We start from the raw sequence: 23,289 nt of genomic DNA, 5'->3' as shown, positions 1-23,289 counted from the left end.
CACAGCAAGTTCTGATGATCCATCAGCAAGAAAAGAATGTGAGTGGCGATTTTTTTTTATTTTTTTTTTTTTTTACTTCAACAAATCAAATAAACCAACAAGCCAGAACAAAAAGGTACAGTCTTTGAATCCAAACCCTGATGCCTCCTCCATTCATCACCTATTCTTCACTTAAACTTTGGACATGTCGCGTGAAATGTTAACGCACACTAGCTGTGTTTCCATCAGAAGATGATGGGATAAGCAGCGTTCCATACACTTGTCCAAAAGCCTGCAAAACAGCCCCCATGGTCAATGTTTCCATGTCAGGCCGCCGTTAGTACATGCTAGAGGACTGAGTATGTATTTATCCAGGGTTAAAAGTAGTCCTCAGCTCACGCACAATTGAACCCTGTTTTAGGACAGTTTATTTAAAACTGCATTGACTATTTCAGGAAATGACAGAGAAACTATATGTTTCTGGCTTGTTTGTGTTGTCACTGTTGTCACTGTGCAAACACACTTTGGTCGGAGGGCAAAAAAAAAGGGGGAAAATACTGACAAACTGCCGAGGACGTTGTTACATTAATGTCATTGTCGGGATGATTCAAGAGAAAGAGAAACTCATCTCTAAATGTTTGGTTTCATCAAGTAAAAATACTTCACGACCACCACCACCACCACATGCTATATGCAATTATTTCCTAACTTGTGAATGTAACGTATTTGAAAGCCCCCCCCCCGAGGCCCCTGCCTGTTCTTCACACGCCGTGATTAATGCTGTCCTCACTGGGTGGGGTAACTTTGCAGGTGAGATGTGACCTCAGCGACCTTTTGGCTCACACACTTTCCCCCCCTTCCTATTTGGAAAGAATGTATTTTCAGGTCCTTATTTCCTTTTCATTGCCCCTTTCTCTGGTGACCCCGCCCCCATGGATGCCCCCTCCTGGGGCAGTTAAATTGCAGCTGCTGCTTTAAGCTCTCTATTATCCAGCCAAAAGGGTGAGCAGTGCAGCGGCAGAGGAGCAGAGGGGTGGAAAAAAAGAGAGGAAAGTATGGGATGATATTTTGGCGTTTCTGGGAAGCCGTGGGTGTTGTCCTGGATTACTTAAACAGGTGTTACCCCACTTTCCCCTCTACACTGGTCTCCTACGTCATTTTAAATAAATATTTAAAAAAAAACGGGAGGAAAAGCCTTTAAGCACACCAGAGAGAATTGTGCATATCGTGAATAAAGTAACACCCAAGGAAGTGGGCAGTATGTGTGCAGAGCCACAGTGACACGTTAGTAGGAGGTTCCGTTTTCGCGTAAAATCAAGTAATTTCAACTGACTTTGCTGCTCAACTCACTCATGACAAACTGGACTGGGGTTTGATTGGGTTCTGTACGTTGGTTCTTGGTATTGTTGGAGCATAATATTGATGCTAATTTGACACTTGATATTCAGTACAGATTCTACGACAGCAGTACTATCAGAAACCTCAGTTTGGAGAATATAAACATATTTGAATGTGATACAGAATCACACACGCATCACATCGCCTTCATCTTCAACGCTATAGGACTTCAAACAGCAGTTCAACCTCTGGTATTTAGTTTCCTTCATCATAAAAGCAGTGACAGCAGGGTGACGCGGCTCATGTTCACTAACCAGCTTCCTTGACCGGAGGGAACCACCATGTAAACTGAACTGTGTTCAGCCGTCAGTCTGTCGACTCGCCCGCCATCCTATCCATCTCACTCCTGACCATCACTCTGGAGGAGTTGAATGAGGGGTCAAGGCAATTTAACACTCCCTCTCCATTGTAAAGGAGGAGAGGAGAGGTCAGGGCCAGGCAGGTGGCACTTAACTTTGTGGGGGCCGTCTGCATTCTTGCATGGGAGGCAAGGGGGGGTTGGATGTTCCTGTATGTGCTCTTGTACTTCTGTGTTTGTTAGGACCAATTACAGGCCTTAATGACTGTAACTCAAACCATTATTAGGGGCTCTTCTCCTGTTTCCACTGTCCTCCAGGCGTTTTGAGGGTCAGTTCCGGAACTCAAGTTTCAGTGCTTTCAGGAAGTGGTGGGCTACTAAACCCAAGTTCCATGTGCTCTCAGGGGAAAGGAATGCAACAGCTGGTTCACAGCTTGACAAACATTATCATTAATTATGCAGGATGGGTGTAGAAAAGGCATTGTTTTGATTTGAATATCTAAAATGGCTGTCTTCATTTAAAAAACAGCCCACTTTCTGTCTTAATAGAGCAGTTGGAGGTTGTTCATTTAGACCTTAGATTAGGCGCAGCTTAGCCCAGCAGGCCAGGAGGACGAGCGGCGTTCAACGCCGGGGAAAACACGTGCTCTTGCAAACACGAGCAAGATATAATTCCACTGACAATGGTTTATTCTTTTAACATTAGCCTTGAATATTTTTTACATATTTTCCCACCACTGAACGTGATTCTGTACACACACAAAAAAAACAACACATTCATTGTAACGTTTGTCTTTGGGGGGGGATTATAGAGTTTCATAATTAAGGTCATTCAACATAGCAGAGATGTGTGTGCAAAGATCCTCATCATGATAAGATATTTCTCTCTTCTTGGGAGGGTTTGTCTTCCCCCTCAGGAAGAGGGCTCCAGAACTCACCACGTGACTGATTCAAGGCTGTTTTTCAGGTCGTCTTCTTACATTTTACTGATATATAAAACATTTCTATCGTTTTGAAAATGACGTACAAGGATAAACGGTTTAGTGTTGGTCTCCAGGATTCATGGGTGGGAGAAATGTAACAAGCAGCCTTGTGAGGTTTGGTGGTAATGACCATTGCAGTTGTATGAACACACACACACACACACACACACACAGCACCATTATGGTTTATTTTAGTGTCTGTTGTCATGACAGTGTTTTCCTGCTGTATTTGCTATTTTCCTCCCACAATGACCCCAGCGAATGTGTTTCATAGACAGACACCAGGCCCACCTGTAGGAGGGGGGGGGGTCAAACTCGCTCACCAGGATATGCAGTGTTTCAGAGTGAATGGATGAACACATGAAGTGGAGCCAGTGCTCTGTCCTGATTTACCAGATGGCTCAACCCACTTACTTCCCTTCTGCTGCATACTTTAGTTTCATATAGCTGCTGTGAGTCCGTGACGGCATCAGACTCCCCCAGATGTCTAATCGCACTTTTAAATGCAAAATACTTCATGAGACATTTAGCTGCGGAGAGCTATTATTAATGGTCAGCGGTTATAGTCCAAACGATCTGCAGCAGACAGCTATAGGAACAAGGTCTGGGTCGCCAGGTTGGACTCACGGTGGTGGAGTGGTTCGGTTATTGTTTGACGGTGGTGAAATTGTCCAAGAGGAGCGAAACTTTCTCCCTCACTGAAAATCCTCATGAGCTCTCCTGTTTTCCATCGACATGCAGAGCACATGTATAAACCTGTGGTAACATGGAAAATATTTCCACATGTTGTACTTTGTGGTAATGCGGAAAACAAGTGGAAAACATTTTACCATATGTTGTAAAATGTCTATATTCGTGATAACATGTTCAAAAAATGCAGTGCAATGTGAGCACGGAAAGCAGCATTGATCATGTATATAATCTGGACACAGAAAACCCAGTCAAGGTGGGGGGGCGGCCTGAGCTCGTGATGCCAGCCAGGCTATCAGTGTGTAAAGTATTTATGCTGCATGTGCAATTCTATGCAGTTTTTAACCTTTATTTAACCAGGTCAGTCACTTTGAGTTTAAAAAAATCATCTTTTACATGAGAAACCTGGCCTATCAGAGGGATCATGAAACGAAAGGGTGAGAATCAGGGAGACGTGAGATAATCCCAAATAAAGACACTTCCTTACTGACTCTGTTTCCTTTTGTTTCATTAGGGTTTCAGATTCAGCAACGTTCACTCCAGTGGCACTTTAGTTTGAATCATGTTCCAGGAAGATGGAGCAGATACCTGAGGGCCTTCCTATCTGGCTCCACCTGCATCAAAGGTATACACAATGTAATCTCCTTGGTTTTATATGTAATGGGTATTTCTGTGCTCTCTGCATTGTAGGTTTTTATAAGAAGCTGCTCCACTAAGTACAGTTTTTACTACCTAATCCTGAGTCTATGATATCCGGATGTACTCCAAAGATTTTAAAGAGCTGGCATGACTGTGTTCCAAAGGCACGTAAATTCAAGTGTCATCTGCAGAGAAGGAGTCAAGTCAAGTCAATTTATTTGTACAGTACTAAATCACAACAAAAGTTCTCTCATGACACTCAACAAGTCGAGCAGGTCCAGCACCTCACTCCTTCAATGAATCTACACCCAACAATTCTCTATCAGCAAGCACATCCTGCAACATCAGCGATGAAAACCTTCCTTTAATAGGCAGGAACTTCGAGCAGATCCAGGATCAGTGGGGACGGCCGTCTGCTTTGACCAGTGGGGGGGAAAGAGAGCAGGAGAGCAAGTTGATGCCACATTGTCTAAGCATTGGCTTGGAGAGTAGAGGGGAGGACCAACAATAGACCCTTGAGGGACCCCACAAAGTACCTGGTGCCAACAGAAAAAAATGTACGATACCTTCAAGACTAACAAGAGGCTCCAAGCAGTCATCGTGGATCCTTGGGTCTACGACTGCCGTTACTGGATCAAAAAGCACAAGAATCCCTGGAGTCAGGAGCATTTAAAAGGTCATTAAAAAGAGCAGATTTGGTGTCATGACGAGCTCTTAAAGAGGTTGGCACGGAGAAAGAATACTGTTGTATGCTTGCAACTTCTGAGTTCCAACATTGATCAAAAAAATTTTAATGTCTGATCGATACTTTCAGACGATGTGTTTTCAAATTTGCCGCCAATTTATTTATGTCTTTATTTAGTTAATGTTTAGTCCATTAGTCTCAAGAAGCAACATGTGCCGATTTCAGTCATGAGAGCCTAAGGGGTTAAAATCAGCAGAGCAAGTGACAGTGATGGATGAGTCATGAAACAGGGCTGAGGTGTGTACTTTCACAGGTTCATGAGGAAACATCGTCAGGGCTATCAGGTACAATGTTAATGCTTCCGAAATGTATCAAGTCATAATTATCTAGATTATCGGGAAGAAGTGCTTTGCTAAATCTGCTTATACCTCTGCGTGGTGGGTTCATATGTCTTCTGGCGGAAACTAAGCCTCATTGACACAAAGAGGATATTGATTTCAGAACACTTCCTCCTCTAACATTTCACCCAATTGTCAGTCAGACAGACAGAGGCCCACAGTTCACCACTGTCACACTTCGCCCAGTTTACAAAGAAAACCAGAAGGTCAAAGGTGCTGAAACTCCAGAGCCAGCAAGTCTGGCTGATCTAGAATCTGTGTGTGTGTGTGTGTGTGTGTGTGTGTGTGTGTGTGTGTGTGTGTGTGTGTGTGGTATGTTTGCAACAAACCTGAACATCTTCTGATCTCTACTGACCCGTGACCTTTTTCCTTTGGGAATCAATAATCAAAAAGGAGGTGAGGAGAAAAGACGAGAGCCAAGGGGGGTGGGGTGGGGGGGCACAGCTGGGGAAAAACATCACATTAGACACACTAAAATATTTACAAGCCTCCGTCGGCTGCTGAGCCTCCAGTCTTCATCAAGTGCCAGGGCTCTGCCAGCCGGTGTGGCCCCCGCTGTTTGTTAATGGACTTCCTCCTCTCCTCTAATAGGGGGATGGCTGCTGTGTGTACTCGCCGCGGGCCTTCTTCTAGACTGAGCACAAGGAAGCATAACAGGTGAGATGGGTTTCATTGAAGGCTGCTTTAAAAACAATGGGGAGTAGTTTGTAATTTGTTTTCATTAAATCGCTGTTTTTCATGTGTTCTTGACAACATGCAGAGTTTTTACCCTTAGTGGGAAAGCAACGCGGCACAGGCAGCCAGGAACAGTGTAGACGTGGATACAAGGACTGTACACACAAGGTAATGTTGTAAGGCCACGTATGCTCATGAAACATCCGTGTCGTAGCTTGTGAAAGCAATCAGTGCACCCATGGAATAGTCGGTAGGTTTAGGTGACGTGAGAAAAAGTTGAATTTTTGTGTTTTAAATTGTCTTTTTAAGTAGATTTAAAAGTGCCAGTCGGACACAAATCATACATTTAGAAGTTGGACAAACACAATGAGGTTAATACAGTTTAGAATGGAATCACTCCGGCTTGTGCCACCATCCAGAAAACTGTCCTGGTGTTAGTGAGCGTGCTCCATAGGTTCTACCGCAGCGTTAATCCAGGAAGTGAAAATGCAAAAATAAACAGATAAACTTTAGATGGAGCAACTGACGATCCTGCAAACCCTGTTGTACCAAGATTTTTTTTTTTTTTAAAAATCATAGCTAACCAAACTGAAAAATAAGGTAAACAAACAAAAATGAATCAATGTCTGCTGGGTGATGTAACTGACTGTAGATGTGTGGCTTTCATAAACTTGCTGCTAAAATCACATGTGATGTTGGGACTCCTGACCCCGCCCACGCTCTCTGGAATGCTGGGACGGGAATGTCTAGTGTAGGAGGAAGTCAGAATGGAGAGCTTTGTTTTGGTACTCAGTGTTTTGCTCTCCTCCAGTGAGTGTGTGTGTGTGTGTGTGTGTGTGTGTGTGTGTGTGTGTGTGTGTGTGTGTGTGTGTGCGTACAGTATTATGCAGCGTTCTCTATCACAGCCATTCAGCCCACGCATGTTCCACAGCGAGCCAGTCTGATCTTGACTTTGCTCTTGCACAAAGACATTTTATCAAACTATTTCACCTTCAAGTTTAACTCGTGCGTTGCTGGTTCTTCTGTTGAACCTGAGGTCATCCAGTCCTTCGCACCAGGCGAATGCAAGTCATCAACGTTTCCTGTACCTCACGACTAGCGAAGAACACGCACTCTTTTGTGACTTCATTTCCTGCATTGAATGCCGGCAGTCCTTCACACGAAGCTCCTGTACCTTGGATTTTTATTTTATCTGAGTTCATTTATTCAAACTCAATCTTTCAATATTGCACTGATTATTGTTGAGCCATTTAAGGCTTCCAAGGGCAGTATTCCAGATTTTAGTTGTAGATTTGAAACTTGAAGAAGACTATGTCATGATGAGGCTCGTCTTTCTTGTGAGTCACCGTATCACAGTCAGAATAGGAGAACGGATGGTTGCGCTGATCCACCAGTGGAGGAAGTAACAGCGCAGAATCAAAGTCAGAACCGTTGCCCAGCCCAAAACATTGACAGTGAAATTTACAGGGTCCCCATCTGTTGTGGTGAGCCAGGACGTTGCATTCAAACGCTGTGTCGGCGTCACACCAGCGTTCTTCAGTTTCGTGTAAGAGTCGAGATTTACAGCACAATTGAAGAGTCTCTGTGTAAAAGTGGCTAATGATGTCGTTTCGATCTGATAGGTCGAGGAAAAGATCACGTTTGGTGTTTTTGCAACAGTCTGTCTGTATCCTGACATGACTAGAGAGCATCTCAGACATTCGCAGAGTTGTTTTCTGAGCTTGCATTTACGTCATATCCTCTTGTTTTTCTTGGAAGGACAGCCCCGCTTTGCCAGAACCCTGCTGCTACCCCAGCAATCCCACTACAATGTCATCTGACAAGCTTCGCTGCCGGTGACAGAAATAGTTTTGACTGCTCTCATCACTGGAAATGCCTCTTTATAAGATGGTGGAAATGCTTTGTAACACCCACCTTCCCCATCCCTGCAACCCTCTCATCAACCACCTCCCACTGTGATCCATGTGCGAATCAGATGGATTTGCAGGGTGCTGATGTAGCTGACTGTCAAGCGCCGCACGTGCAACTGCGAGCTGTCCCAGATACGGGCGAAGTAATGGGACAAACATTACAAGGTTTATGCTATAATAGGCTTTTACCATTACAGGCATTCAGACATGTATGGTTGGAGGAGCAGCTGTGTGATTGGAAGATTGCTGATTTTAGCCCTGCGAATGCAGGACACACTATTTTTAGCTGAAAGCCAACCTGCTTCATTCTTACATTCAAAAACACACAGGACCAATCACAGCAGGAGAAAGGGCAGCGGGTTTAGGTTCGACAGTCCAACATTTAGAGGTCTGTTCATCGCAGTTAAAAGATGAGAAAGCAAACGTACCTTCAACATTCATCAGCTCCAACTCCGAAATATTTTCTGTGTTTTAACCACCATTGTTGGCCGTATGTAGGTCATGTACGTAGGCTGTGGCTTCATCCTGCTTGTTTCAAATGTTTCATCCATTTCAAAATGTGAGATGATGTCATGCTCTGCTCATGACATTCTTGTGCATACAGTTGTTCGTCTGTTTTTAATCGGTCCGATTTTTGAGCCGTACGACCCTCACCCACCCCCCACCCCGGGTCCTGGAGAGTGTCAGGACCGATCGCGGCCCAAGGAGAAAACTGACAGACAGACATACATACAGTGATGGCTGGAATTCAACCACAGGAGTTAAATCAACCTGTGTTTGCTCAGCTTAATGGAACGGTTTTTTTGGCTCACAGTTGGTGGGATTAGACCCACTGGCTTGAGATCCCCTCAGACCCCCCCCCCAGTCAGAGCTGGTCCATGTGGCCTGGGAAAGGGAAGTTTGGGTTCCCTGCTGTAGCTGCTACCTCCCGGCCCTCAGATAAGATGCTGAAGATGGATGGGTTGATTTTAGCTAGCATACAACCGCCAGTCCTACTGTTCTCCACATCCAGCTAACAATATTACAGCTTATTTGCTGTGTCACCTCTTTCTTATGTAACAATACTGATTGTTTTTTTGCTTTTTTTGGTTGTTATTTTTTTGGATTACGTGAAATAATTTGCCTTCGATCTTTAAAAAGAAAAACAGTGTGTTCTCGCTGTTGAGTCACTTCAGACTGAAGAAGAAGTGACCTGCCCCTGTTATTTGTCACCAGACAGAATGAAGAATTGCTAAACTTCTCTGTCAAAAACTATCTTTGGCTGCTTCATACACTTTGAGTCATCGTGTCCCTCCACCCACACAAGCGTCTACCTGAAGCGACTGCAATGATCCGTGGTGGAAAGCAGATGGAAATAGAGCGATCGACACAAAGGCAGAGAGCGAGAGAGAGAGAGAGAGAGAGACATACAAACGAGAAATGATGGTTGGCAAAAGGCGATCTCTAATGGCTGTGAATCATCTGCACTGTCTCCTTCGAGCCCACGCAGCCACACTCAAGGAGTATAAATAGTCATTATCATTTAAAAGCCGTTGACAAAATGAGAGAGTGAGCAAACAGCACATTCAGCCCACACGCACACACACGCACACACGCACAGACACACACACACAGGCACACCCGCACAGACCAGTTCTCGGGCCTTCAAAACTCATGCAAATTTTTCGCTCCGTCTCTTGGCGTTCACGTCTCATTTACGCTTCCAGCGTAGTGTTGGTTGCGTCCAACACCTGTCTGGTGTCAGTCTGTCATTCTGAGATGTATCAACAAGTAAAGCCCGCTATGATTCAGGGGGTTGGGGGACTGTTACACCGTCCCACAGACACAGTTTTTGATTAATTTCCCTCCAACTGGAAGATTTCCATCCGCAGGCTGAAAAAAAGCCAACACTGGCTCCTACATGCTTTCAAAATAAAATGCAATAAACTAATTGGGTTACTGGGGTTAATGAGGTCATCCTAGCAGAGGCACACACTCCCTGAGTTCCCTCTAGTTGATACTACAACGACTACCACGTTTTTAGAGTTGGCAGTGTGGATGCAAATGGGGTGTAACCTTGTGCATTACACAGTTCAACATTTAAAATATGCCTCTTCATTTTCTTTTGAGACTACTTCCCTCTCACCTTCTCGACCATTCAGGGTTATTTGTGCTTCCTCCCCTGGTTTACTGTTTGTGTCCTTGTGGCCTGCAGCACCTGGTGAAACATCCAGAAAGTTGACAGCGGTGATCATGTGACCAGGCTATTTTCATAAAAACAGGAACTGGTCCGGGAACATGAACACGCTGGACTATCCAGACCATAACAATAACAGAGTGTCTCAGGCAACCAAGGTTACAATTGGATCCACATTTTTTTTTAAAAGATAATAAGAATAAGAATAATAATCCTCCATGACTCAACAGTGATTTAACACTGAAGGTTGCGCCGTAATATTTAGCTGGTTGAGCAAAATGGTTTTCATACTTTTCCCATGTCTTCATGTTTGTTTTCGCTGTGTCTCCATGGAAACCCTCATTTTTACTGAATTAATCATCGTGAAAAAGTACTGGTGAGTGAGTCTCTCACACGCTCACATACGACACGCGTACACCATGTGCCAGGGCCGTGGTCTGTTTGATCCTGGAGAAAGACAAACGCCTTCGCTGTAGTTGCTGACTGTATTCTCAAGTTACGACTCACGTTACTGGTCACCAGCACTGCTGATTACTCACTTAATGGTCCAATTATTCTTTTAGCATGGAAAACCTTGAAACTGTGGGTTGTGTATTCTTGTTTTGAATCACTTCAAGAATGTGATTTGCCGGTAAATTATTCCGTATTTTATCGTCTAAGCCCTAACTGATTATTGGATGTCCCGATCGATCATCTCATTTGTTGATTTCCCCGCTAAGGGTCAAGCTGATCTATCAAGTCTGGATCCTAGTACGGGTCTTGAGATCGGAACGTTTTTCACTCTAGTGTAATAAACCCGTCCGGTTTGAAAGATGTGCTGGATTCAGACGAATCTGTTTGTTTTTCTGGGGTTTCTGTCTCTTATATGAATCTCTAAAGGTGAACACCTCTTCAAGTTACTCCAGACGTCTGCACATTTCCTCCTTGTCTACTCCCCCTAAAATTAGTGAACTGTAATGACATCCTAGCCGAGTGTCTCCCCCCCGGTTCTCTGTAGTCGCTGCCTGTCATCAGCGTCCACCCACGGCAGGTCACTGGCACATCGTGGAGGAACAGGAAGTGGAACTGGGTGATTAAGGCTGTTCCAGGCCTCCCTGCCTGGTGTATCCAGCCCCGCTATGAGTAATACTGCTGACACAACTGTGCCACTTCAGCACCAGAACACGAGGAAGAGAGCTAATAAGAGAGACAGTGGGAGGAAGTAGCGCTTCCTCACTTCATCATCCCAGCAAACAGAATACTTCACAGGATTGTTGGCATCACCAAAATAGACGAGCTATGTAACTCATGCATGGTGCCATGGTGCACTTGCCCTCACCCGAGGTCACCGTTACTTCTTACAGGCTCATTAGGGTCTTGGTTGGACATCTTTTATGGAATTATGATGAATGAATGCAGGCGAGGAAGGACACAACATAAGCAACTGTGTGCTACTGTCCACTTTTGTTGTCTTTCCATTGTACTTCTATTGTTCTTTTGATCGAGCGGCGCCGCAGTCATGGCCGCTCTAATCAGTCATTTGGTTTACACCAGAAGCGTCGCTGTCTTTGCACGTTGCTTTTTCGCAAGGAATATGCAGCGAGGATAGGCATACGCATCAATCTGCGTGAGTCAATCAATTTTCAAAATAAAACACCACGTGCAAACTGCCGATCACAAAAACAGGCAAACAAACAGTTTTCCCGATTCTGAATCTGCTCCACTGGAACACGCGACAGAGGACTGGAGACCATAACATTAGCCTAGCTCGTATTGACAGCTGTGCTGCAGCAGTGCAAACCTGTCAACTTCAGGTTCACGTTCTTTCGGTATTACAGCGCTTTGATGACGTAAGCACACCAGGGTAGCGGAGTGTGAGCACAGAGCAGCAGAGGGACAGTTTAAGGCAACCAGGCCAAGTGTGAATGCACCCTAAGTTCTATAATGAGGGAGTTTGAAACAGGACAGAATATGTCTTCAAGACCTTCAAGCAAGTCCAGCTGCCTTCGAATAGCTGTTCCAGGTCACGGTATATCTGATCCTCACCAACATTCATGAGAAATGTTTTGAGCCATTAGGCTTGTGTGTGTGTGTGTGTGTGTGTGTGTGTGTGTGTGTGTGTGTGTGTGTGTGTGTGTGTGTGTGTGTGTGTGTGTGTGTCAGTCTGGGCATGATTTGCATACACTCACAAATCCAGACAGGAATCCACAGACAGGAAGTGTTTAGGGGTTTTGTTGTTTTTTATGAGCTAGTCCATCTGTTGCTTCCGATGAGGTTTTGTGTCACAGCCTGTTCCCTGTGTGGGATTAATAATCTGTTCAGAGAGAACGTGTGTGTGTGTGTGTGTGTGTGTGTGTGTGTGTGTGTGTGTGTGTGTGTGTGTTTTTGAGAGAGAGAGAGACAGAGAGAGAGTTGCAAAGTGTGATTTTGTAGGCGATGAGATTGCAAGGATTGGCAGCTGAAATGATAGCAGGGCTTGCATGCAAGAGAGAGAGCGTGTGTGTGTGTGTGTGTGTGTGTGTGTGTGTGTGTTAGGGTGAACTTGTGGCCAGTGTGTACATGTGTATGAGTGTGTGCCTGTGCAATTTTGGAACTTGTAACACGATCTGGGCAACAGGAAATTGCTGGAGTGGATGAGAGGGAAGCAATGTGACATGAGACAGGTGGGTGGGGGGTGCTGGAGGGGCCGATGGAGCGATGAATGGGGGAGGGAGAAATAAGGGGGGTGGGGGCTGCTGTCAACACGCTGTCGCTTGAGGGTGAGAGGGACAGGAACCGTTAGCAGAGGATTAACAGGCGTGCCAAGTTTAGCACCGCAGCCTCTTTGCTTGATTTTCATGTCCAAAAAGCCAGTGGGAAGTGGGACAGCCACGCTCCTCGCTGGGCCTGCAGCCGGATGTCGCATCCATACTTAATCAGGAGGAGGCTGTGGCGTATACAACACCAGACAATATAGCTTGAGGCCCTGTAGGACCAAAGTCAGGGAGGATGATCATGTGGGGCATTCAACAATTGCGAAAATGAACTTTTAAAGAAGCTGATTTCAAACTTTCCTAAGGTACTTTTTGATCAGGGCTCTGTTTTGGAACAAAAGCAGCCCACACGCTGGCAAGGTAGCCGCTCCGACCGGAGGACAGTGTTATTAGCAAGCACCTGGAGTCGTGAGCCTTTCCTGCCACGAAAAATCAACAATCTCATTCTCCAGCCAAACATCTAGTGGGCTCTCATTATCCCACCGTTTATGGTGGTAATACCTGGAGCTCAGAGGGATCCTGAGCGCTTGCTGCTGCCAGTGATGGCAACGTTTATTTATGGTGATGTCGCGTCATCATGGTCCAAGTGTGTTTGCTAGTGAAGTACTGGGTCATTTGTGAGTCACTTCAGATATACGCTCATGCCATCAGTTGTGCCAGTGATTCTGTTCAGTATTAACCAGTATGTTTATCAATGAGGTTGTTTGCAGTTGTGTTGAACTGCACTAGAGTTTATTGACAAGTGTTTCTGATATATCAGCCACCCACATTATAGACATGAGAGAGGAGACACGATTATTAAAAAAAACCTCTTGTCTTTTCTTTGCTCGCTCGTCTCATGACCCAAACTTTCTCAACCACCGAAACTGCAGTGGATTGTACTTGATTGCGGCCCAGAGAAACAGGACGCCGCTGATCTCAGTCGCAGCATCGTGACGCACCGCAGATGGACAAATGTTGGAGAGAGTTACGTAACTACCGAGATGCAGCCTCGTTGCAAACAATAGTTCATTTTTTTATAACTGATGTTTTCATTATTTCTTGGTTTGTGTGATCAGATGATTACATAAGGTTATTCAGCAGCTGTGAATGACAAAGGATGAACACGACAACAAAACAATGATAACTTGTAATTGATGGAGTTGCCTGGAGTTTATGGATTTACTGTATATGCTCAAGCGCAAACTGAATGTATTCGAAATACTAAATAACTGATAGATGTACTGTATATCATAATACTTACAAACACCAAATTTTTGATTAGATGAACAAGCATATGAACTCTGTTCCGCCTGTCATCCACCACTGCAGCATCTCTCTGATTGCTCAGTAACCTCATCTAACGTGGCATAAAACAAAACAATCTACGGTATATATTTTTTTATAAATTAAACACAAATAGATCCAAAGGAAATAAAATCTACTGTGCTCAGTAATGAAAAAAATTTTTGTTTTGTTTTTTATTTCACCGTGATCTCTGTTTTGGGATGTTCTCAGGCTTTCCTGGGAACTTTGTATCTTTCTTTCCCAATCCAGCCCAGCAGGGAAGTGAAAATACAGCCTTCCAAAGAAAAACTAAAATAAAAAAAATAATAGACAGAATGATCCAGTAAAAATATAGAATGTAGCTTAATGTTTTGCTACCGCAAAGCCTTGGATAATCAACTCCATGCAAGTGCACCTCCTCGGTATGTTGCATAATAACAGAGATTTGGTATTTCAGCAGTTCACCTTGCAGTCATTGAGGGGGAGGATAGAGGAGAAATTGCTGCCATGATGTTCCAATCATGTCAAAACTTATCACAAAGAAGTGTAAACCAAGTTTTTGAACATTTCGTCTTCTTGTCCGTACCCGGAGGCAACGTATCCACACCAACGCTGACCCCTTCATTTTTTAAAGCAGTGCTATTTTTTACTCTGAACGCCTGCTTACTCCACGCTCTACTGTACCTTCCAGCCCCATCCGTCATCGACCCGCATGTCATGCCAACCCGTCCGCACTCCCCATGACCCAGGCGCACATGTCTCCAGATCCCTGTATGGCCTGCTCTGTCACAGCCGCAAGGCCGTGGTGATAAAGGTGCTGAAGGGGTCTGCCAGGCCCATACATGCCAGTCTAAAATTAGTGCTGGTAGTTTCCTGTGCCCTTTAATCCTTGACTTTAAAGGCACGACAGGCCAAGCCGCAGACAGGAAGAACGGCCATGAGAGCCCCCCGGGTGCTCGGCATGCCACACATTCCCCAGGCCCGATCTGTCAATCCTAGTCCTGCCATGACATCACGGCAGCTGAATAAAAGCTTCTAGGCTCGGCTATAGTTGGGTTCAGGTTTGATGGACGGTTTCTGTATGTCCCTTCACCCTCAGGTTCAGAGCTTCGATCCGCAGCAGCAGCCAGCGAGTCCATTCATCACAGTGTCCTTGATCAAGACATCGACAGGCCACCACTCCTGAACTGACACGCTTTTACCATTCAAAAACCCAAATTTGTGACCGACTTAGTGGAACAAGGACTATCTTCTCTAGTTACCAGTACAAGCTAGACTTGACTTTAATGTCCTGGAAGGCCAGTCCCCCCCACACCCCCAGGATTCATGCAGAGATGAAACCGTTGCAGGGAAACTCGCAGCGATGTAAACTGACCGGCCTCAGCTGGACTCAGCTTGTCGAGACATCAGGGGTAAATGATACACTGCCTTGTCTGGTTGCAGCAGTGTAACCGTCACACCAGTGCAACCAGGTTCTAACTAGTTGCGATGCAGATCTTTGGTTTAAACTGGGTTGGGCATGATTCTGAACCCTGCTTCAGGTATCTGACGATGATTCATTTGCAACTCTACGGTTTACCTGAACCTGGGTAAGGATTTTAGCTGTAGAAATAGAGGCACTAGTGAAGGTCAACTGTGTACCCCTCACTGCACTCTTACTCTGTTAGTAGAAACCTGCACCTCTGTACTTTTTGATGTAACACGTGTAGTACACAAGTGTCTCCCATAACTCCATTTTTGAGTGTGTACTGCAGCTTGGCTCAGGGAATTGGACCGGTAACCCAGGGAGGGGCCTTCCAATAAATGTGGTGCTGAATTCGTCCAACCCCTGATGATGTCGTTGGTAAACTGGTAGTACAGTTACACATTGATAAGTTCAATTACTGCAACTGTAAAGCACCAATTAATTCCCACTGAAGGGCCTTTCTGAGTGGTTTTAGCACGTTATGCAGTATTCCCCTCAGCTACCTGCTGCTGTACGGATGTGATGAAACGTAATTCAGTGATTGGCAGGTCGTCTGTACGATACATTCATCCTGTGATAGACTGTTGACTCTTCCAGGAATCTAGTTTATCCATCACATCCCATGACTCCCAAAACCATTAAACCAGAAACAAAATGAATGAATGAATGCTGAAGCTACTGATTATCAATTTGCATCCCAAAGACATTTGCCTGCAGTACTTGGAATGAATGAGCACCACTGTATATCGGGGATTTTGTTCAAAAGAAATGTCTGCCTCTTTCCTGTGTCTTGACTATAAATTTTTAAGGGGAAACGTCGCAAATTAAAAACCCAAGCTCTTAGGAAGGACAAATGACGGAGTTAGGAAATAATCTTTGCTCATTACTGTGTGTTTTAGGTGTTGCAGTTGGCTTGTTGGAGAGGTGCTATGAAATGATTACCCAGGAAATGGAAAATATCCCCCTGAACTGGAAGGTGGGTGAAGGGGAGCTGCTACTGAAGTGTAGGAGTCTTTTTTTAAATCATTTACGTCAGGACATGAGTGTGCAGTTTGAGTCCTTTGTTACAGGGCCAATGATTCACTGGCTTTGTTCAACTGAATGCCAGGTTATCCTTCCAATCTGAGCCGAAAAAAGACCAGATGTCTGTGTTAAGTTCTTTAGTATTATGTTCTGTATGTCTGCTGATAACTTTTCTACCTCTTATTAGTGTAAATGGATATCATTTATTGACTGGAATTTTAGAGAGGTTTGTGTGAGAGGTTTCATACACTTTTTCTTTTTGTTCGCTTCATTTATCGACAGAATAATTATAAAAATGATGTAGTGGTTATATTTTATCAGCTGTATGTGTTTTAGCCAAAAGTGTGATTTGCCTTACAAGTATTCACAAGTGTGTGTTTGGAGCTCACAAAGATGCTTCTTGTCCCTCCTGCCTCACGCCCTTGTGACTTCAGAATGCCCAAAGAGCCACCCGCAAACTTTTAGCTTAAAGCTAATCGCAATTGACAGCTAACAACAGCAAAAGTGTCCAAAAACCTCAGTTTAGGAATTTATTATCACATTGTCAGGTGTTACCTACACCTTCTTAGTCCAGCTGTATGCTCAGTAATCCATAAATAGTTTAACCATAACCCTCATGCACCGACTCGCTTGTGCTCATGGTAGCACACGACCAAAAGTTTTAGCTAAAAAAAAAAAAAAATACACTGCAATAAACAACGTCAGCATCTCGTCTTTCGCGGCTAATTGCTGCAGTGTGGGTCTGTTTCAGGATGTTCTGCTGCTCAAACGTGCTGTAATCATCATCAGCAGACAACAATACCTTCCTGGGAGTCTGAAAATCCCTTCATATGGGACACTCTAGGCAGCTCGGTGGTGCAGTGGTCAGCACTGTCACCTCACAGCGAGAAGGTTCCAGGTTCGAGCCACGGCTGGAGCACGGGGTCTTTCTGGGTGAGTCTCCATGTTCTCCCTGTTCCTGCTGGGTTCTCTCTGGTACTCCAGCTTCCTCCACAGTCCAAAGACATCAAGAGGGACCAGGTTAATCCAGACTCTAAATTGACCGTAGGCGTGGCTGGGAGAGTGAATGGTTGTCTGTCTATATGTGTTGGCCCTGCCATGGACTGGTGACCCGTCCAGGGTGAACCCCGCCTCTCACCCGAAGGCTGCTGGGATAGGCTCCACCCCCCCCCCCCCCACCTCCACCACCCTTAACAGGATAAGAGCTAGAAAAGTTGGTGGAGGTGGATGGAAGGATGTGACATGCTGCATCTATTAGCTTTAATCTCTATGGATTGATGCGTTCAGTGTACTTTTCTCTTCAGTCACTGAAGTAATGCGAACACACACACACACACATACACACACACACACACACATGTGCACGCACAGTCCTGTCAGAGTTAATCAGCATGTGTGGGAATGTTGGAAGGTCTCTGCTGAACTGTGAGGCAAGTCGCTGCTTGCGTGAGAACACAACACTGCCCCTCCCTCCCTTTTGCTGCAAAGATAATCTCACTGGCCTCCAGGTCTCTACAGGTACATGCGGCCATGCTTGCTATCGAATAACACCACATCCAGGCACTCTCAGCTCCTTTTGAAGGCTGAACGCTACCTTTGAGATGTGCCAGAGGGCGTGTGTGTTGTCAGCAGCACCTGGAAAAACCAGTCAGGTTGTTTACCGCGTGACTGGAGTCACTTTGTACATTTTGTGTGACATTTGTGAATGATTGTCGCACAGAACAGAGCGTGCACAACACGTTGTTACACAAGCGTCACGTCTGTGCTTATTCTGAACGGGAGAGTAAAGCGAAAGCTGCAGTTAATGAATAGCGAGCACTTTGTTAACAGTCCTCATGATTCACGGTGGCCACCTTCATGGTCGTGACTCTGCCTGCTGGTTCACACTCGCCTGGACTGCAACACTTCCCTGAATGTGTCGCTGCGCACAGACAAAACACACCAGTGGAAAAACAGTCCAAGAAGCGAAAAGTGTAGACAAAATATCAATTTATTAATAACTTATATTTTCTTTACATTCGTAAGAGAGGAGTGGGGGGGGGGTGGCAGAGGTCACTGAACACGCTTCCTCTGGAACGAGGCCTTCTCTCAGGAGGGGTCTCTAGATTCTTCTTCTCTTATCTTGACAAATAAAAACTGCATTTCACAGAGTTTTCCCTGAAGATGCGAGGCCAGCGAAGCCCCCTGCTTTGTCCACATGTCAGAGACCCTTGTGCACATGTCAGGATTACTCACATTAACCTTCAGAGACGTTCCGGCTGCGGCAGATATGCTTCAGGAGGCGCCAGATTAGACGCGGCTATGAAAACTGGACTTAGTTGACTTTTTTGTTTAAAAAAAAAAAAAAAAAAGACGTGAATTTCTCTGAAGGTTAATGCACAATAAAAACCTCCTGAGCGCAAAAGTAAGGCAAACTACCGAGGGGGATGTTGATTTGTGAGAGGGGAGGTGCAAAAACAAGGCCCGTCGGCTGAATTCACACATAAAGCAATTATCAAATATATTACACATGTACACATCTTTGCACAATTCTTGGAAAGCCTATTTGATTTTTGGCATAATCAACTGAAACATACTGATCAATATGCTTACATAAAAGTAGAATATGAAACAAGAATCCTCAGTACCCACTTGTTGCAAAGGGTAAATACTAGAGCAAGGCTTTTACTGTCTTTATATTAAGATACGTATATACACAATGTATAAATGTTTGAAAATGACTCCATAAGTGTAAAACTGAGTCCAGTATAGAGTGTGCCTTCTAATGTTGGGGTGCTTCAACCCCGCACAGGCAAGTCTTCGCAGAAGACAAATGAGACAATACACCCCAAAGTCTCGGGGGAACCAGTGCTAGACCCCAAGACTAACATTAAAAAGGGTTTCCGTCCAGTTTGAACAATCATGTCTCTTTGGCACACCAGCCGAGGAGCTTTGAAGCGAAACATACAGCCGTCTGAGAGGTCAGACAGGGGAGATAAAAGACCCTAGAAGTCCGACTGACATACAAGATTGTAGATCTGCACTTTTAAAACGACTCTCCTTCCTCTTTTCCGTCTCTTTCACTGTCTCTGTTCATTAAGTCTGCAGCAGACGCGTCTTGGCCGGACAGCGTCGGCCCTCCAGTAACCACGTTCAGCAGCTGTCGCCTCAATAAGAGCCCAGTCGCAGAGCAGACGACGGAATAAAGAGAAACATTTTGCAGCTTTTTCCAATGGGAGGCCCCAGAAAAACCTCCGGCAAGGACAGGGTGGCGATGGCGTCCCTCACGTGGACTCCAGGGGGTCCAGCTGGAAGACGTTGTGGTTGGTAGGGGTGGTGAAATAGAGCTGCTGGCTCGGTACGGCCACGCGGTTGTCGCACGGGCTTTTCAGGCCCAGCGTGCGCTCAAAGTCCAGGAGCTGACCCATGAAGTTGAAGTTAGGGGAGATGTTGGATTTTTTCATCTTGACGATGTCGTAGGCGTCGTTCATGGACAGGTTGAGCTTCTGCATCAGATAAGCCACCGTCACGGTCACCGAGCGACTGATGCCGGCCAGGCAGTGGACCAGGACGCCGCACTTCTGACCCCGAGCTTCATCTGGGGGGGAGAGAGCGTAGAAGAAATGGTAATTAAAATGTCTTTTAAAGCTGTGAGTGGGGAAAAAAACAAACCTTTTGTTTAATCGTTTAGTCAATCAGTGGCGTCTTCAAGTTGTTTTGTCTGACCAACAGTTCAATATTTGCCTTTTTGGACTCGATCGATTAATCACTTTGTCCCAAACTTGCACATTTAGGTACGCCAACGCTTCTACAAGTCCGGGTAAATGCTGCCCCTTCTACTCAGACAGAGGAAAACTTGTGATAAACATCTGTGACATTTAAGTCAAGCTGCGTTGGAAGTTGGAGTCGGTCCAGCAGGGAGAGCAGTGGAAGTTATTATCCTGATTATCTCCCAGGCGTGTCAGTCAACAAACAGGGGCTGCGGTGGTAGCGCACACAAACAGAGCTGACATTCTTTAGTATTTGGTCAGAGTAGCCGCCTGGGAAATTGACTATTACGGTCTATTAAACCATTCTTCCGCTAGCCAGGGTTGCTCTGACAATGGTGCCATTTGGGCATGTAAACGGAGGAGTCATGAGGGCACCCTGTCAAGGCGAACAGGATGTCAACAGGGCCTGTAAATGGCTCCTTTTGTAATGTGGAGGGAGGAAGGGGGGGTTGTGGGATGGGGAGGGGGCAATGCCATGTCCTAGATTACTTTCAATGCCGCTTCCTTCCTGTTGTGCTCAAATTACAGCCCCCCCCCTTCGCTCCCCCCCCCCTCTCATGTTTCAACGTTGCCCTTTGTGCTGCAATTAAACAAGAGACGTCCAGGATGTCGACCACTGAAGTCAACTCATTTGTACACGCTGCGTTTTAACCAGTGCACCATTAGAGGCCAGCTTGTATTCCTGTGCCTTAACACAATGGCCTTAATCTACCTGCTGTGAGTGTGTGTGTGTGTGTGTGTGTGTGTGTGTGTGTGTGTGTGTGTGTGTGTGATTGACTGATAAGACCACAGCCAGAGACACCTCATCTAATCTCAATTGCACAATAAGAACTTCCTGCCGGTGATAAGTAATATGACATTAATAAGATTACGTCCTTGACTATCTGGCTCTGTGTGTTCAGGACCGAATCCTAGTGAAGAGGAAGTGAAGTACTTCTAATACCTGTTTTGTTTTTTATCAATGGAAGCTGACGAGAGGCGGGGTTTTGTTTCTTTGCAACATTATGAACACACGTGATGGAGCCCTGGATGTAAACACGCTGGGGAGCAACTGCAGGACTCACCGATGAAGCTGATGGCCTCGGGGAAGAACTGGGACAGATTCTGGCTCCAGTGGTCCGAGATGGGGATTTGCTTGTACTTGAACTCCCCCGCGTTCTCAAAGAGGTTTGGCAGGTTGGGGGTGACGTTGAGGATGTACTTGATACCGTACTCCTCCAGCACGTCCAGGTTGGTGGAGTCCTTGGCGCAGCCCAGGTAGAGGTGCGGAAGGATCTCCACCGGGAAGGAGGGCTGCGGGTTGGACAGCGGGCTCCCGTCCGAGTCCGTGGCGCTGCTCGGGTCCCGGTCTATGTCCGATTCGATGTCTGATGAGTCGGAGCTGATCCGGAGCCCGCCGAGTCCCAGCACCTGGGCAGTGGGGGAGCTGCTGTTGGAGGAGCCGTCCAGGTTGGTTTCACACAGAGCCGGAAACTCTGCCTGGAATTTACTGAAGCCACCTGGAAAGCAGAGAGAGAGTCAGACCGACGCCGCCATGTGGACGTTTGTGCTGCGCCATAAAAAAATATTACGCATCAAATTTGACGCAGAAAAATCTTTCACACGCAGCAACATCCCGCACCTCGATTCATAAAAACACACACAGGCTTCAGCTGTAAACGTGCAACCTGGCGCAGAGATGTGCGTGTGTGAATGACGCGGATGCCCTGAAATGAAGCGCACTCACCCTCCAGGTAGAAGGCCTTGTAGCCCTCGTCCTTCATCCTCCTCAGCAGCAGCCCCAGCACCGACCCCCCGTCCACGTTCTCGTTCCACTCCCGGCTGTACTCGTCGTACAGCACGATGGTGTCCGTCTTGCACCGCCGCACGAACCTCTCCCGGTCCTCCCCGTCCGACAGCAGCGACCGTACGGGCAGGTTGCCCTTCTTGAGCCGGCGGAGCATGAGGCTCGGGATGGCCACGTTGATGGCCGTGTCGATGTGAGACGACTCGTAGAGCTCCTGGGCCCGGCAGTCCATCACCAGCAGGCAGTCCCTGCGCGTCTCCAGCTGCTCCCGGAGCCAGCCCACCGTCTTGCTGATGGCCATCACGGAGTCGAGCTGGACGACGGGCTTGAGCTTGTCGAGCATTTATAAGCAGGAAGTTTTAGATGGTTGTTGGAAATGAGGAGGAGAAGCTGCCTGGAGGCTCCTGGCGAGGGTGCAAAAAACGAACAACAGCAACAACAACAAAAAAAGGAGAAAAAGCAAGAAACTGAAGACTTCTGGCTCCAAATGCTCCCGGTGCCGCTGCTCGGTGCTCTAGCGGGTCTCCGTCACTGGTTCCCCGGCTGCGGGCTGCCTGAGCTGGCGCTCATTCATGTATCTGGCCGGGATGTTATTTATCAATGAGTCACCCAGTGTGGAAGAAAGATCTGTAACTCCGCGGCTCCAGGCGCCCCCACCTCTACCTTCCTCCTCGGAGATCCAGGGCAGAGAGTTGCGGGTGGTGCTGGTGGTGCTGGTACAGGGATCCGTGGACCATGCGGGTTATGTCCGTGTGTCTGCGCCGCCTGCTCCCCCTCAGTCTGCGGTATGAATCGAGTCTCTGCAGGCTCTCGCTCACCCTTTCTCTCTCTCCCCCGGCTGCTCAATGCGCTCTGCCGCGCCAGGCTGCTGAATGGCTACAAACAGGAGGCGCCTCATTGGATACATTGTGTCAGCCGACCAATCAGAGGAGCCCCAGCGGCGGTCGCCATAGAAACGGGGGCCGGATGGAGCGGGCCCGTGTTGATGAATTGTTAATGAGTTTGTCATTCACAAAAACGGAGAGGAATTTCCGCTCCGGATCAAGTGAGTGCAAACAGACAGAAGAATTGCAGGGAGAAGGAAGGAAGGGAGGGAGGGGAGGAGGGGGGGAGGGGTGGAAGACCAAGGGAGAAAAGAGTCGCCATTCAAATGAGAGCCGGTGTGTTGTAATATCACAGGCCCAGAACGGTGTGTTTTACATTATTCAATTTATCTGGAGTTCCACAAGCAGCGAGGCATCTCAGCGCGACCACATGATGACATCAAACATCAGGTGCTTTGTTTTTTGTTTTTTGTTTTTTAATTATTATTATTGTTCTTTTCCAATAGAAACCTCCTTAAGTAGAGAACAAAAAGAGAACATTAACAGTCGCGCTGTAACATGAAACAGATTGTTGGGTTGCTGCGATTGTTGTGTGCGTCATGTCTCTCTGGCC

General features: G+C 46.3%; 1 protein-coding gene and 1 long non-coding RNA gene across 5 annotated transcripts in view; one reads left to right on the top strand and one right to left on the bottom strand.

The window, feature by feature from the left end:
* The window catches only part of LOC147259354 (uncharacterized), a 63,751-nt gene that overhangs the window by 32,416 nt on the left and 8,046 nt on the right, over positions 1 to 23,289 (top strand). For all 4 annotated transcript variants that reach the window (XR_015117232.1, XR_015117233.1, XR_015117231.1 and 1 more), the window contains 5 exons: positions 3,863 to 3,973; positions 5,662 to 5,727; positions 5,831 to 5,913; positions 16,194 to 16,270; positions 17,069 to 17,250. This is a non-coding gene — a long non-coding RNA (uncharacterized LOC147259354). The remainder of the gene's footprint in view (positions 1 to 3,862; positions 3,974 to 5,661; positions 5,728 to 5,830; positions 5,914 to 16,193; positions 16,271 to 17,068; positions 17,251 to 23,289) is intronic.
* On the bottom strand, positions 19,339 to 22,737 carry dusp6 (dual specificity phosphatase 6). The gene is made up of 3 exons (XM_086209692.1): positions 21,793 to 22,737; positions 21,131 to 21,565; positions 19,339 to 19,894 (listed from the first exon to the last, which is right to left on the bottom strand). Exons 1-3 carry the CDS (start codon positions 22,193 to 22,195, stop codon positions 19,581 to 19,583), a joined length of 1,152 nt encoding a protein of 383 aa, XP_086065818.1. The 5' UTR covers positions 22,196 to 22,737; the 3' UTR covers positions 19,339 to 19,580.

Source organism: Aulostomus chinensis, chromosome 7 (genome assembly GCF_037954235.1).
Source record: "Aulostomus chinensis isolate RoL2024-O1b breed Wild chromosome 7, RoL_Achi_v1.0, whole genome shotgun sequence".
NCBI classification, from domain to species: Eukaryota; Metazoa; Chordata; class Actinopteri; order Syngnathiformes; family Aulostomidae; genus Aulostomus; species Aulostomus chinensis.
This window is presented reverse-complemented; position numbering and strand designations above follow the sequence as displayed.